The sequence below is a fragment of the Gobio gobio genome (genome assembly GCF_949357685.1).
Source record: "Gobio gobio genome assembly, chromosome: 24".
In the NCBI taxonomy this organism is placed as follows: domain Eukaryota; kingdom Metazoa; phylum Chordata; class Actinopteri; order Cypriniformes; family Gobionidae; genus Gobio; species Gobio gobio.
Window position 1 is genome coordinate 24,911,659 of NC_137120.1, and position 14,903 is coordinate 24,926,561.

A 14,903-nucleotide genomic window follows, 5' to 3' on the forward strand; every position below is an offset into this window, starting at 1 on the left:
TAACGAACGCCTCGTAGAAAATACGAGAAAGATCTGCTTCATCAGAACTCAATTTTCATTGGTCACTTTGCTATCCGCCTCTATTATTCTGACCAATCAGAGAGCTCGCAGGGCAGCATTACGCTATCGAGTTGCTGGGCAGAGAACATTGAATCAACACCAGCGGAGAGTGTAAGCTCGAACTTGGGCGACGCGATAAAGCAGGTTAGTAGGATTTGTTCTTCATCGACTGGCTGTTGTTTGAAAGAAACTTATTTTGCGATATATATATCACTTTTGAATGTTTTACCTCACACGCTGCGTCAAATAACGACAAAAACGCGTTTGTTCGCTGCACGTCCGAGGCTTTGTTTATGTTTATGTTGCGCTCGTGCATTTGCGCGTGCACATAACACCATATGAAATGCGTGCTCTACGTCAAATTTAAAACACCTTGATAAAACGATTATGAAAACTAAGCATTGCTTCGCCAAAACACTTTGTTTTTGAGACTGCAGATCTCCTGTCTGTTATGGTAACGTTAATGCATCCATTCATTGTATCAGGCTTGTGTATGAGCCAAATGGACGCTGCTGATTGGAGCAACTGTCTGAATGTTTTCATGTATTTTATTCATTTATGCTTTAGACATATTAACATTAATATCTCTGCATTCCTAGGTGCAAAAGCACATTTCATACGCTGAAATACTTAATTCCTTAACCATGGCAACTGACTGTGAGGCATGGCTTAATGCAAACCCCGTTGGTAAGTTCAAGTTGAATTTTATCGCGACATGTGATTTTTTTTAAATAATTTTAAATGTTACTAGGTCAGTGTATGAGAACTATTTGCCCTTATAGTTGGTTCTTGATATGATAAGTCTCGGTGAAGTTGCCAAGGTCAGGGCTATCACTTGTTTTTACTCTCTCAGTGGAATAAAGTCCTTGAATGGGCCCAAACTTTGGCCCCTTAGTGCTAATGCTATTTTTATGTATATTTAGTCTCAATATAATCAAAGTTGTCATGCATATTCATATATTGTGATCCACAGAGGCTGGAAATCTTAGCGATTCCTTCCCCTCCGGGGACGAGGACAGCCCCTTCACTGGAAATGTCAATAAAGAGATCAATGGAAACTGGATATTGGCCCCCACCGGCAGCATTCACGAGGCAAAACTCAAGGCCAAGGTGAAGAGACGTCTGAGGAAGAACTCCTCCCGAGATTCAGGCCGGGGCGACTCGCTGAGTGATAATGGCGATGTGGTCCGGGCCACGGTTCCGCCCACCAGCCCTAAGGGCAAACTGCTTAACCGGAGGTCGAGGATGGGCAAGGGACGAGGCCTGCCGAAGAAAGGTACGATTGCTGTTTTCATCCCTTAAAGCCCATTCATACCATGAACCATAACTACATTCACGTCTATCCCAAAGGACCAAAACATTCTGGACTTAATTGATCTTGGAATGCACATAAATACGAATAAATTGCATTTGGAATTCTGAAAGTTCCGGAAGTCCAGTGCACTTAGGCTTTGTTTATGTTTTCAAAACAAATTAAAGGGATAGTTCACCCAAAACTGAAATGTCCCCTATGATTTACTCACTTTCAAGCCATCCTAGGTGTAAATTACATTCTTCTTTTAGACAAATACAATCAGAGTTCAAAATTGTCCTGGCTCTTCCAAGCTTTATAATGTCAGCCCAAAAAAGTGTATCCATCCATTATAAAAGTACCCAGGCCTTCTGAAGCTTGGGTTTTTGTAAGAAAAATATCCATATTTAACGTTTTAAAGTAAAATATATAGCTTCCGCCTGACCGCCTTCCAAAAGCGTACTCTTTCTTTGTAAGTTTAATACAGTAGGCGGTCCACTGGAAGCTAGATAGATATTTTACTTTATAATGTGTAATGGATATTTTTCTTACACAAACGCATGGCTTCGCTTCAGAAGGACTTTATTAATCCCCGGAGCCGTGTGGAGTACATTTATAATGGATGGATATACTTTTTGGGCTACCATTCACTGCCATTATAATGCTTGGAAGAGCCAGGACATTGTTTTTATATGACTCCGATTGTATTCGCCTGAAAGAAGAATGTCATATACACCTAAGATGGCTTGAGTGAACAGACTGACACACTTCAGCTACCGAACTCCACCCACATTCACACATACATTCATAACCGATGGTCACTCCCATTCATTCAGATGTTGTTTTACCCAGTGGTCCTTTGTAGAGGGTTCAACGTCCCTGAGCGCAACAGACCTGAATTGATTAGGAAAGGTCTGGCTTGCAGAAACGGTCTACATGACTGTACGCTACATGTATGCTGACTTGCTAACATAATGCCAAGCCTGCAAAAAAACAACAACTCGACTCTCTTTGTGTCTGACGGTGATCATTTAATCGTCTAGATGAGTATTTTAGCTGAGATTATTGTCCCCTCCTGACCTTTCCACCTCCCCCATCACCCGCATGATGACTTAATGGCAGACTTCTCTTTTTGATTCCCTCTGCGTTGGCTCAGTCGGCCCTGTTTGTGTTATGTAACTGCTGGTTAAGTCAGCCCGCAGGGCAGGGCAGGAGATCTTGTTTGCTTTTTTTGGCCAGAATCCTTCAGAAGCAGGCGTTAGTGAAAATGTAGTTGGTTTGGGATTGCCATACATAAGGTAGAATGCCCCACTTAATCCATGTAGGCCTGAAAAGTGGATTACAGCATAATGACAATCATCTTAGCGGTCAGGCTTAGGCAGAGGCCAGTAGTGTTGTTTTGCCCTTAAATAAGAAATTACAAATTGATGACAAATATTTTCATTGTCAAATAGCAATTTGATCTAGTAGGAGCAAACATATATTTCGAAATGCATGTTAATCTTGTAAACGGTTTCACCATGTGTTTTTCTTAAACTTCTGGTAATTCTTTATCAAAATGGGAAGTTGATTTTTGGGTGAAGTGTCAGGCTCAATTTCATCAGTTTAAACCCCGCCCCTTTCTGCCTCCAAACAATCACCAACCAAGCCTGTAGTGCTCCTGTCAGAAACTGAAGCTTCCGCGCCTCGATCGCCCCCCGGTGGCCGGTCCCAGTATAGCTCCTAAACCCCACCCCTCCATGTATTTGAATGGACGCGAGACACACTAAACAATTCAATTACACTTCAAATAATTGTGTCCTAAAGATGGTTTCTGTCATTTTAGGCAGTTTTTATTACGATGATTTCATTTCAAGTGTTCGTTTTTTAAATAAGTTTTAGTGAGTTATGTGATGCTATAAAAACGGGGGGTATGACGTCATGATTGACAGCTGAGATTGACGGCTTCTCTGAGTGAAGTTGTCACTGAGGCACTAACGGACTTTTTCCGGGATTTTTGGGAGGAGATTGGAGCTTTAGCTTTAATTTCTACATTTCTATAACTGTTTATTTCACACCAACATAATGAATTGTTCTGCATCTGTGAGAGTGTGGGTGGGCTCTTGACAATCGCGCCTCTACTTCCTGTTCGCTAATGCGCAACTCCGGTCCAGAGATCGCTACTGCGCAGACTCGGCCCCAAGATGTCAGCGCCGTGAGCGGGCCTATGAAAGCTTCAACTATGGTCAGCGGAAGTCAATGAAGTCGCGTCGTCCATATTTTTTTTACGGCCTATGTCACCAACCAATGGATAGAACCAAGTGTTCACCCTACATTTTTATTTATCTTCTTTTTCAATAATCTGAATCGCTCGGATGTATGTCATGATACTTAAAAAAAAAAAAGATTTGTTTTTTGGAAAGCTGGAAAGGAGGGCCCTGTCCCATATATATTTTATTATTATTATAATTTTAATTTTTTTCTTCAATTTTAGCACTTGCATAATACAACCTTTAACTCCAGCCAAAAGTGAAATAGTTAACCAAAAGATTGTCATCCTAAAAGAAAAATTCTGTCATGTGATAATCATTGTAGCCTTTTGACTTCCATTTTATGGAAAAAGAACAGAATGTATCTTCTTTTATGTTCCTCAAAAGAAATAGTCATATCGGATTAGAGCGGTGTGTAGCAGAACATCTAATGGATGCCACTCAAGCCTTGCGTGCACATACTGCTCTGGTGCTTTTTACCAGTTTGGTTAGAATCAGTTTCTATTTCTTGGTTCAGTATCAGTTTGACACTTGTGGTCAGGGCTCTGCACATATAGAGAGATGATGTCACCAGCTGTTAATTACAGGGGCCCGGCTCTGTTTAGGGGAACCGTTTCAGAAGGGACGACACTGTGCGGTTAACATGACAGTGGCAGCAACAGTATGTACTTTCACGTGCCACAGCAGAAGGCACTGATAGAGTCATATGGTTTTCGTTCTTCTTTCCATTTTCGACATGACATCACTTTCAAAGTTCCTCCAATGCATTTTATTGTTTTGAAAAGATGTGGTGTTTTTTTTTTTTATCCGTAGGTGGGGCTGGCGGTAAAGGTGTATGGGGAACACCAGGGGAAGTTTATGACGTAGAGGAAGTTGATATTAAAGATCCCAATTACGATGCGGAGCAGGTAGGAACCACACAATACGCACTCGCTTTTGGTTTTTAACCATGCAAGTTGGCACTCAAACTTTGTGTTTCTCCAGGAGAACTGCGTATACGAGACGGTCGTCCTCCCTCTGGACGAAGAGACATTTGAGAAGACAGTCACTCCTATTGTTCAAGAGTACTTTGAGCATGGGGATGCTAATGAAGTAGCGGTGAGATTTATGACTGTGTTGTTGAATGAGGAGACGGCTTTTGCCCTTTCATATCTAATCGGTGTCATTACTTTTATGAGTAAACAAACATGTGCAAACCTGTGGAACATTGTATTCTCATTTTAATCAGTACATCTCACCCTGTTCCTTAAGGAACTGCTTGCCGAGCTGAACCTGAGTGGCATGCGTGGGGACGTGCCCATGCTAGCCGTATCGCTAGCGCTGGAAGCGAAAGCCAGTCACAGGGAACTGACGTCACGACTGCTCAGCGAGCTCTGCGGGCGAGTGCTTACGGCTAGTGACGTGGAGGCCTCCTTCCACAAGCTGCTCAAAGAGCTGCCCGACCTGGTGCTGGACACGCCAGGGGCTCCACAGGTAACACGCTAAAGCCAGTGTACCTGAGTTTAAGGTGTCTGTAACTATTGCACCGATATAAAGGCCAATTCACACCGCACAGACAAACAGCAACAAACACGTTTGTTGGGTTTTGTTGGATTGGTGTGTTACACCAGTCTGCATCTGTTGGGCCTTAATATACAGAAATTTATAAAATCTACTATACTTATTATTATATTCTATAATATTATGTATTGTATTATAATCATGAGTGTAATTGGTAAGTGGACCAGGCTGACCAAAAAGAGAAATCTTTGTTAATATTTTTAGCATTATATATAATTTTATATATTATCATAATCAGGGTTTTTCCTGGGTCAAAAATGGTCTTCGGTGGTGGCTGACAGACATGGTCATCCACACACACACACACACACAAACACACAGTAAAAAGTACCCTACCCACGTGATCTGCAAGCGCAATACTGACAATACATTTTAAATAAATTCAAAGAAACAGTTAGTCATTTTTGCTTATTTTATACCTTGATGTTCGTTTTTGTTCCTCTTTCCTTTTTTTTTTTACACTATTTACAGTTAATTGTTTTGGTATATAATCATATCAATATTAAAAAAATGAACAAATAGCCTAATTTTCTGCCATATACAATTTCATAAAATTATCAGCTAGCTGATAACAACTTTGTTCTGGTTTCACCTCACTCCAGTCTAATCTAAATGATTTTAGGCTATTTATTTTACTACACATTGTCAACATAAATAAGCTGAAAGACTGGATAATTAAAACTTAATTATTACTACTTACTACTAAACTTACTATCCACTCTTGCTAAATTGAGTAAGCACACTTGTGTTCTCATTTCATAGGTGTTCTGAGTAAATGATTAAACTGATTCATTAGTTCAGTGTTGGTCAGATCAATTGTTCTAACCAGTTGTTAAAATGATTCGGTTCAAAGGAGTCATTAGGTTGCGAATCTGACATCAGCAGACGCGTTGTGTGCGAATCCCGTCTGTTAGAACATCTCAAAAGATTTGTCAACACACAGAAAACACTTAATAACGGGATAGGATTTGTTTCCCGTTTATTGAAATTATGGTTTATGTCAGCTGGTCAGAGAAGAGTCAACGTTTTTTTGAGCGCAATTCACACCCAGCGGTAATTCAAGGAAAAAAATGTCTGAATGCGCCACGTGCAACATGGATTCGTTCTTCCGACCTTTTGATTTTGATTAACGTAACATGTGAAATATTAGAAAGCTAAGACGGTGCTTATTTTGAAGACGGAGAGAGTGCGCGCGGGTGAGGGCTCTCTGCTCGTTCTCTCTGTCACTCAGTTAACATGTGCCCTATCGCAAGCGCAGCAGTCATCTCAACATGACATCATGACTTTGCGTAAACAAAGCCAAATGGCGTGTTATCTGTACGCATTTTGAGCTATCCGTGTGTATGTCTACGGCGTGTGATTCCGCGTGTATGTGTACGCCGAAACGAACCATCATCTCCGCGTGTATGTCTACGCCGTGTGATTCCGTGTGTATGTGTACGCCGAAACGAACCATCATCTCCGCGTGTATGTCTATGCCGTGTGATTCCGCGTGCATGTGTACGCCGAAACGAACCATCATCTCCGCGTGTATGTCTACGCCGTGTGATTCCGCGTGTATGTCTACGCCGTGTGATTCCGCGTGCATGTGTACGCCGAAACGAACCATCATCTCCGTGTGTATGTGTACGGCGTGTGATTCCGTGTGTATGTGTACGCCGAAACGAACCATCTTCTCCGCGTTTATGTCTACGCTGTGTGATTCCGCGTGCATGTGTACGCCGAAACGAACCATCATCTCCGTGTGTATGTCTACGGCGTGTGATTCCGCGTGTATGTGTACGCCGAAACGAACCATCATCTCCGCGTGTATGTCTACGGCGTGTGATTCCGTGTGTATGTGTACGCCGAAACGAACCATCTTCTCCGCGTTTATGTCTACGCCGTGTAATTCCGCGTGTATGTGTACGCCGAAACGAACCATCATCTCCGCGTGTATGTCTACGGCGTGTGATTCCGTGTGTATGTGTACGCCGAAACGAACCATCATCTCCGCGTGTATGTCTACGCCGTGTGATTCCGTGTGTATGTGTACGCCGAAACGAACCATCATCTCCGCGTGTATGTCTACGCCGTGTAATTCCGCGTGTATGTGTACGCCGAAACGAACCATCATCTCCGCGTGTATGTCTACGGCGTGTGATTCCGTGTGTATGTGTACGCCGAAACGAACCATCATCTCCGCGTGTATGTCTACGCCGTGTGATTCCGCGTGTATGTGTACGCCGAAACGAACCATCATCTCCACGTGTATGTCTACGGCGTGTGATTCCGTGTGTATGTCTACGCCGTGTGATTCCGCGTGCATGTGTACGCCGAAACGAACCATCATCTCCGCATGTATGTCTACGGCGTGTGATTCCGTGTGTATGTGTACGCCGAAACGAACCATCTTCTCCGCGTTTATGTCTACGCCGTGTGATTCCGCGTGCATGTGTACGCCGAAACGAACCATCATCTCCGCGTGTATGTCTACGCCGTGTGATTCCGCGTGCATGTGTACGGCGATACGAACCATCATCTCCGCGTGTATGTCTACGCCGTGTGATTCCGCGTGCATGTGTACGCCAAAACTAACCATCATCTCCGCGTGTATGTCTACGCCGTGTGATTCCACGTGTATGTCTACGCCGTGTGATTCCGCGTGCATGTGTACGGCGAAACGAACCATCATCTCTGCGTGTATGTCTACGCCGTGTGATTCCGCGTGTATGTCAACGCCGTGTGATTCCGCGTGAATGTAAATGGATTTATAAACATACTAAATTATGTTTTTTTTGAAAATGTAAAAATGCAGAATGTTTCTTGTGATGGGTAGGTTTAGGGGCTGTGTGTGTGTGTGTGTGTGTGTGATGGGTAGGTTTAGGGGTAGGGGCAGTGTAGGGGGATAGAATGAAACGGCGTTCATAAACACGCTAAAAAAGCGATTATGCGTCTTGATAGCACACCAAAATGACATAGCGAATTGGTGTGTCATACATACGTTATCTCATGAGATCAGTCTGGTCATCTACATCACTCATAAATCACAATAACTGATCAAAAGGCTTTGGCGGGACAAAAATTTGTTTTGGTGGCCGCCAAAATATGTTCAATGTAGGAAAAACCCTGCTACTTATTTTATACTTAATGGCAGTTTTCAAAGCTTTAAAGGCGTCATGAATTGAGAAATCAAAATTCTCTTGATCTTTTGACACATTAGAGGTCATTGCACTATAAAAACATCCTGTACGTTTCAGAATTCAAACCTTCCTTGTTAGTCCAAAAACAGCTTTTATTGGAACCAAGCTCTGAAATGACTCGTTTCGGATTTTGTCACATTGTGATGTAATAGTGTGACGAAAGACCGCCTCTGCAAATTCAAATTAATGCCTACTTCTACATCATCACATCTTTGGCCCTGCCCCCTGGAGCGTTAGTGAGAGAAGGAAAGAAGAGAGATACAGAATCTGGATTAAAAATAACATTACCTTCCAAAGGGTCCTAATGCTAGGAAAGGGCTAATGTCTCAGAGCATTATTTGTTTGTTCGTTAAATTTCACTGTGGATTCTTTGGTTAATCAGTCACAATTTCGGCGCAGGATTTGCTAACAGACTTTTACTGTAAGATATTAACCCGACAGTAATGCCATAACATACTATCAAACAGTGAAAGTTTATCAGTGAAATTACTTATTTCATATGCAAACCTCTCGAAAATTAATTTACCATTTTTGACAATTTTTCATGTAAAAATCATACTAACATTATAAGTGCACCCCAGGAAACATTATACAACAATGCAGTTCATGACCCCTTTAATGAAAATTAATTTTATATATATATATATAATATGCTTATTTTTTATTATGAATCCACATAAAAAATGAATTAATGATTTCTTGAGGTGAATTTAAGTGGCATGAACAGAAGACATTAATCAATTATTTGTATGACATTTAATCATCAGCTAAAGTTCATAATCATGAAGCGCTCTAGCTGAGGCGCAGGTTTTTGCAGCGTAACATTTGCCACAGTTTCTAAGCTCCGGTGCATCTTCATGTTTGCTTTGCTAAAAGCGTGTTTGATGAGCTGCGGTTAACAATAAAAACTCTGTGGTCGGAGCGTGTCTGGTGGTGCGGATGAACCAGTCAGAAGAAACTTTCAGCTGTTTCCTTTGGTTTCATAAACACCAGAGCTTGTGCTTTTGTCTGGGCCGTGTGCAGAATGCTGGGTCAGCGCTGTGCCTCCAAACACACTCTCTGCTGTACAAACACATTTACCCAGCTCTCTCCTGTCGGCCTTCACTCCATACACAAGAGCAGATGTTGTTTGAGTGCTAGAATGTGGCAAACGCAACCCTTTCTCCCCGTCACTCTCAATACGGTCCGAATACAAAGGGTAGACGTGCCAAAACAGCATGTGTACAAATATTGACCTCCTACTCTATTATGAACTGATGTGTATTAATGCATTACTTGACAGTGTGTTCCCTCCAGCTGTGCACACAACTGCTCTGTTTACAATTTCAATGGAATTTCATAAAAATGTCACAATGAGGAACTTTGGGCTTTTTATGCACTTTTAAATTCAATATCTGCTGTGTTAACTGATTTCAGTTCCTTTTTGGATCCTGTGTGTGTGTGTGTGTGTGTGTGTGTGTGTGTGTGTGTGTGTGTGTGTGTGTGTGTGTGTGTGTGTGTGTGTAAACAAGAAATATAATGCTTCAGTGGAAAACATTTAGAATGAGTGAACATTTTAAATATTTATTATTTTATTATGACAGTGCGAATAGAAGATGGAACAAGAAATATTACTTTATTTAATTTAAAATTTATATTTTATCTAAAAAATGGATGACCTAGATTGGAGTTGACCATAAAGTAACATTTTATGTGAAATATTACTGTTGAATAATATTTAACATTTGTATTATTTGCAAGATTTTGCAGCTTTAAAGAAATTCATATAGCCAATTTTAATAACTAATTATTTCAGTGGGGGGTGGGATAGAAATGTGGAAAGGTCTCTGAAATTAATATATTTTTTTTAATTAATTCATGACGTTGTGAATAGAAAGTGGACCAAGAAATATTACTTTTTTTATTTATGATCTTTATTGTATTCACAAGTGTGATTTAGAAATTGACCTAGATTAGAGTTGACCAAAAAGTAACATTTTATGTTAAATATTATTGTTTAATAATATTTATTATTTGTATTTTTTTGTAGCTTTGAAATAATTAGGAATTAAAATAGATTTTTTGGTGTCAACAAGAAATATGGAAATGCTCTCAGAATGAGTGATCTCTTTACCTGGAATTAGATATATTATTTTATGTATTTATTTATTTTATTCATGACAGTGTAAATAGAAAATGGACCAAGAAATATTATTCTATTTAATTTTTTTTTAATAATTTTTATTTTAATATTTTAAGTGTGATCTGAAAATGGACGACCTAGATTAGATTTGAACAAGTAACATTTTATGTGAAACATTACTGTTTATATATTTTTATTAATTGCAAGTTTTTGCAGCTTTTAAAAATAAATGTATATAGGCCTATTTTAATTACTAATTATTTCAGTTCCTTTTTTAGTGTCAACAAGAAATCTGGAAATGCTTTCAGTGGAAAGCTCTCGGAATGAGTGATATTTACCTGGAATTATGACATATTTTTCTTTTTAAATAATTTTTCTTTTATTCACAAGTGTGATTTGAAAATGGACCTAGATTAGAGTTGACCAAAAGGTAGCATTTCATGTGAAATATTGAAATATATAACTGTATTATTTGCAAGTTTTTGCAGCTTTAAATATATGAATATATGCCTATTTTAATTCCTAATTATTTCAGTTCCTTTTTTAGTGTCAACCCCCGAAATGCTTTCAGTGGAAAGCTCTCAGAATGAGTGATCTTTACCTAGAATTATGAAATATATTTTTAATTTATTCATGACAGTGTGAATAGAAAATGGACCAAGAAATATTAATACATTTTATATTATTATTTTATTTAATTCATGACAACGTGATTGGAAAATTGACCAAGATTAGTTGATCAAAAAGTAAAATGTAATGATTTGTCAATGGTAATATTATTACTATCATTAAATGTTAAATAATTATTTTTTAAAGCCTTAAAGGAAATCTAATAGACCTAATTAATGATTTTCTCTTTCTTTTCAGAATGAGTGATCTTTACCTGCCTAATTCCCATTTTCTTTTGTCTTGTAGATGCTCGGCCAGTTCATCGCTCGAGCCGTTGCAGACAACATCCTCCCAAAAAGCTTCATTGACGGCTACAAAGGACGAGTAGACTGTGAATATGCCAGGTATTGAATGTTTTACACTTATTGGGTCTTATTCTGTGTTTTCAATGCATGTTTGACTTTGGTTTGTGTCGTTTCATCAGATCCGCTCTGGACCGTGCGGCTGTGCTGCTGAGAATGAGCCGATGGAGCGGCCTTCGCATCGACAGCCTCTGGGGTTCGGGCGGCGGCCAGAGACCTGTCAATCAACTAATCAAAGAGGCAAGGACACACCCACTCACCGGCTGCGTTACATAACATCGTCCTTTGTGTATGAAAGGGCGAACTGGAAGATTTCACGGCACATTAAGAGTCAACACATGCATTCAGCCTGTAAATCTAACGGATTGCGTAATCGTTGTTGTTGCAGGTTAACCTCCTGTTGAAGGAGTACCTGTTATCAGGTGACACCGTGGAAGCCGAACGGTGCCTGAGAGAACTGGAAGTTCCACATTTTCATCACGAGTTTGTTTATGAGGTAATAACGGCAACAAAACAGGCATTTAAAGTGGAAAGCCTGATACGGCCCTGCCTGATTGTCTTTTTCTTCTTCTTCAGGCTGTTGTCATGGTCCTGGAGTCTAAAGGCAACAGAACCCTTCAAATCATCCTACAGTTGCTGAAGTCTCTGTGCGCCTCCACGGTCATCACTGTGGACCAGTTGAGACGGGTATGACGCCACCTGCTGGTCACTTTCAATTACTGCAGCCTTAAAAGTGCTTCTTATCAGAGTTATCTCCTCTTACAGGGATTTGAAAGAGTCTACATGGACATGGCAGATATCAGTATTGATGTGCCATGTGCGTACTCGCTCCTGGAGCAGTTTGTGGAGCAGAGCTTTAATGCCGGGGTCATAGATAGAACACTCCGGGACCTCTGTCCTTGTCGGTGAGGGAGTGCTTTTTGTTTTATGTTCTTTTTTTGTATAAAGGCAAAACTTTGCATTATTATTAATTACATTGTTATGAATTATATGTATTATGAATAGCAGTAATGTATAAAAATATGTATAATTTTGCATTAATCATTTATTATATAAAAATTAATTTATTATGAATATTAATGTGTAGAAATATTCAATATTATTAAAAAGTATTTATTGACATATGAATAGTTTTAATATATACAAATGATTACAAAAAATTAATTATTATTAATTATATCAAATTTATTTTAGTCCTACCCAAATGAAATATAATTTTCTTAAAGGGGTGGTTCTGTGTTTTTTTTCTAGGCTTGGTTGTGTTTATGGGGCGCAGTATAACATGTCTTGATACTTCTTTTTTTTTTTTTAACGCCATATTTTTCTTATATTTTACCTTTATTCCACACCGCTGTCTCCACTGTCCTTTGAACGGCTTGTTTGCTTCCTGCTTCTGTGAAGCCCATCCCTCCGAAAAACGCAATGGTCTTAGATTGGTTAGATGGCCAAATGTAGTTTGTAGCTCTGCAGCAGCTCTCTCTCTTTCGTAATGACTGTGACGTGGCCTCGCCCACTTTGTTGCGTGTTCGCGGGGGCAGTGTTTATGTTAATAGCAAGGGTTTATGATGTCACCAACCCGGAAAGAAGCTTGTTGTAGTCCAAACCGGCCGTTTTTGTAGGCAATAAACTGCCATAACTTTAAAAGACAATATATATCCGTTTGCATTGAACTTTCAGCACTGTAACTTTGCAGATACTGTTAATGCTCAAGCAGCAACATTACACACTAACTAAAGTTTAAAAAGTGAAATCGCATGCAACCACCCCTTTAAGAAATATGACAAGAAAAAACGATTTATTATTATTGTTGTTATTTATTAATTAGTTATATTATTAGGTAATATAAAAAATATTATTTATATATTTCTTATTATTATTATTAGTAGTAGTATATATTATTATTATTACTACATAATATATTATTTTTAGTATTATTATTACATAGAGTCATGTACCCAAATAAAATAGTTATTTTTGTAATATTTCTTACAAAATGTGTTTATTATTATTATTATTATTATTATTATTATTATTACATAAATATTATCAGTTGTAGTAGTATTACATAAAACTTTCATTTGGATACGACAAATAATTATGTAATATGTATTATTATTATGAATGGTAATAATTTATAACAAATTATGCATTTATATATTTATAATTATGACATATTATTATTAGCATTATTACATACAAATCATTTGTCATGTACCCAAATTAACTTTTGTTTACTTTTTAAAAATTATTTTAGTCCTGCACCAAAATAAAATAGTTCTTTCTTTTGTCATATTTCTTATGAAATGTGTATTATTATTATTATTTCAAAATATATTATTATTAATCATTTGTTTCTGAATAGTAATATATAAAAATATGTATTTATATATGTATTATGATTAGATGATTTATTATTATTAAATGATATATTATTACATAAAAAAATGTCATGTACCCAAATTAACTTTTGTTTACTTTTTAAAAATTATTTTAGTCTTGCACCCAAATAAAATAGTTCTTTCCTTTGTCATATTTCTTATGAAATATATTATTATTTATTATTACAAAATATATTATTATTAATAATTTATGTTTCTGAATAGTAATATATAAAAATATGTATTTATATATTTATTATTATTATTATTACATGCTTTATTAGTATTACATGATATTAGTATTATTACATAAAAAATCCTTTGTCATGTACCCAAATTAACTTACTAATATTTTTTTGTTTTTTGTCAGGGGCCGAAAGCGATTCATGAGTGAAGGAGATGGTGGACGCCTCAAACTGGAAAGCTTCTGAGTTCAGGAGTCCCACAAGCCATTTCTGTGGCAGCTGCTCCAGTTTTGATGCTCACTGGAGTTCTGTATTTCTTTAAGTTGCTTGTATTTGTCATGCAAGTTTAAGTACTAAAAACTTTCCTCCTGTCAGAACACAATGTGACCGAAGGGCCAGGCACTTTTCAAATCGGAAGGAGATGTAAATCCCCCTCGATTCTTCTGATGTGACTTTTATAAGCTAATCCTGAAAGTGCCACACTTATGACTTAGTCATTCCATGTTTTGTATTGCCGAGTTCACTGCCACTCCTGTTCTCCAGCTAGCAGTGTTTGTAGAGACTTGTGGATTTGTGTACATAGCTTTATAAGTGGGGGCATGTGAGTTGGAAGCTCTTTCTCCCTCCTGGGCTGCTTTTTGTATGCTGTGCTTGAGTTTATTTTCTCTTTGACTTTTCAAAGGTGTCATTTCTGATGGTTACTGATGAAAGGACAAAACTGAGCAATGTACAGCAGCTGGGATCATTTCACAGAAGTGTCGAGAACATTTATTTTTATATTTCAGTAGACTGGTGGATGTGAAACGTACCTAACTTACTTGCTCTGTTTAAAGTGGTTGGCAAATAAATAATAAAGTTTGTCATTACTGGTACTTGGGAGTTCTTTATTTGATGGATGGATGGAC

At 38.4% G+C, this 14,903-nt stretch overlaps 1 protein-coding gene across 2 annotated transcripts; it reads left to right on the forward strand.

Moving 5' to 3' along the window:
- The first annotated feature begins 116 nt into the window (after positions 1 to 116).
- On the forward strand, positions 117 to 14,870 carry pdcd4b (programmed cell death 4b). 2 transcript variants are annotated; one of them, XM_079807146.1, is made up of 12 exons: positions 117 to 204; positions 660 to 747; positions 1,034 to 1,336; positions 4,414 to 4,508; positions 4,585 to 4,698; positions 4,852 to 5,073; positions 11,380 to 11,477; positions 11,558 to 11,675; positions 11,824 to 11,931; positions 12,012 to 12,122; positions 12,201 to 12,340; positions 14,184 to 14,870. In XM_079807146.1, exons 2-12 carry the CDS (start codon positions 705 to 707, stop codon positions 14,242 to 14,244), a joined length of 1,413 nt encoding a protein of 470 aa, XP_079663272.1. In that variant the 5' UTR covers positions 117 to 204; positions 660 to 704; the 3' UTR covers positions 14,245 to 14,870. The 2 variants fall into 2 exon arrangements, with proteins under 2 accessions (XP_079663272.1, XP_079663273.1); XM_079807147.1 differs by having other exon boundaries at positions 198 to 514.
- Positions 14,871 to 14,903: the final 33 nt, after the last annotated feature.

What these genes read in the sequence shown, in the direction of transcription:
- pdcd4b (XM_079807147.1), top strand. An exon ending in GGGATGCTAATGAAGTAGCG is followed by an intron (nt 4,699 to 4,851) that starts GTGAGATTTATG and finishes CTGTTCCTTAAG; the next exon opens with GAACTGCTTGCCGAGCTGAA. An exon ending in CGGGACCTCTGTCCTTGTCG is followed by an intron (nt 12,341 to 14,183) that starts GTGAGGGAGTGC and finishes GTTTTTTGTCAG; the next exon opens with GGGCCGAAAGCGATTCATGA.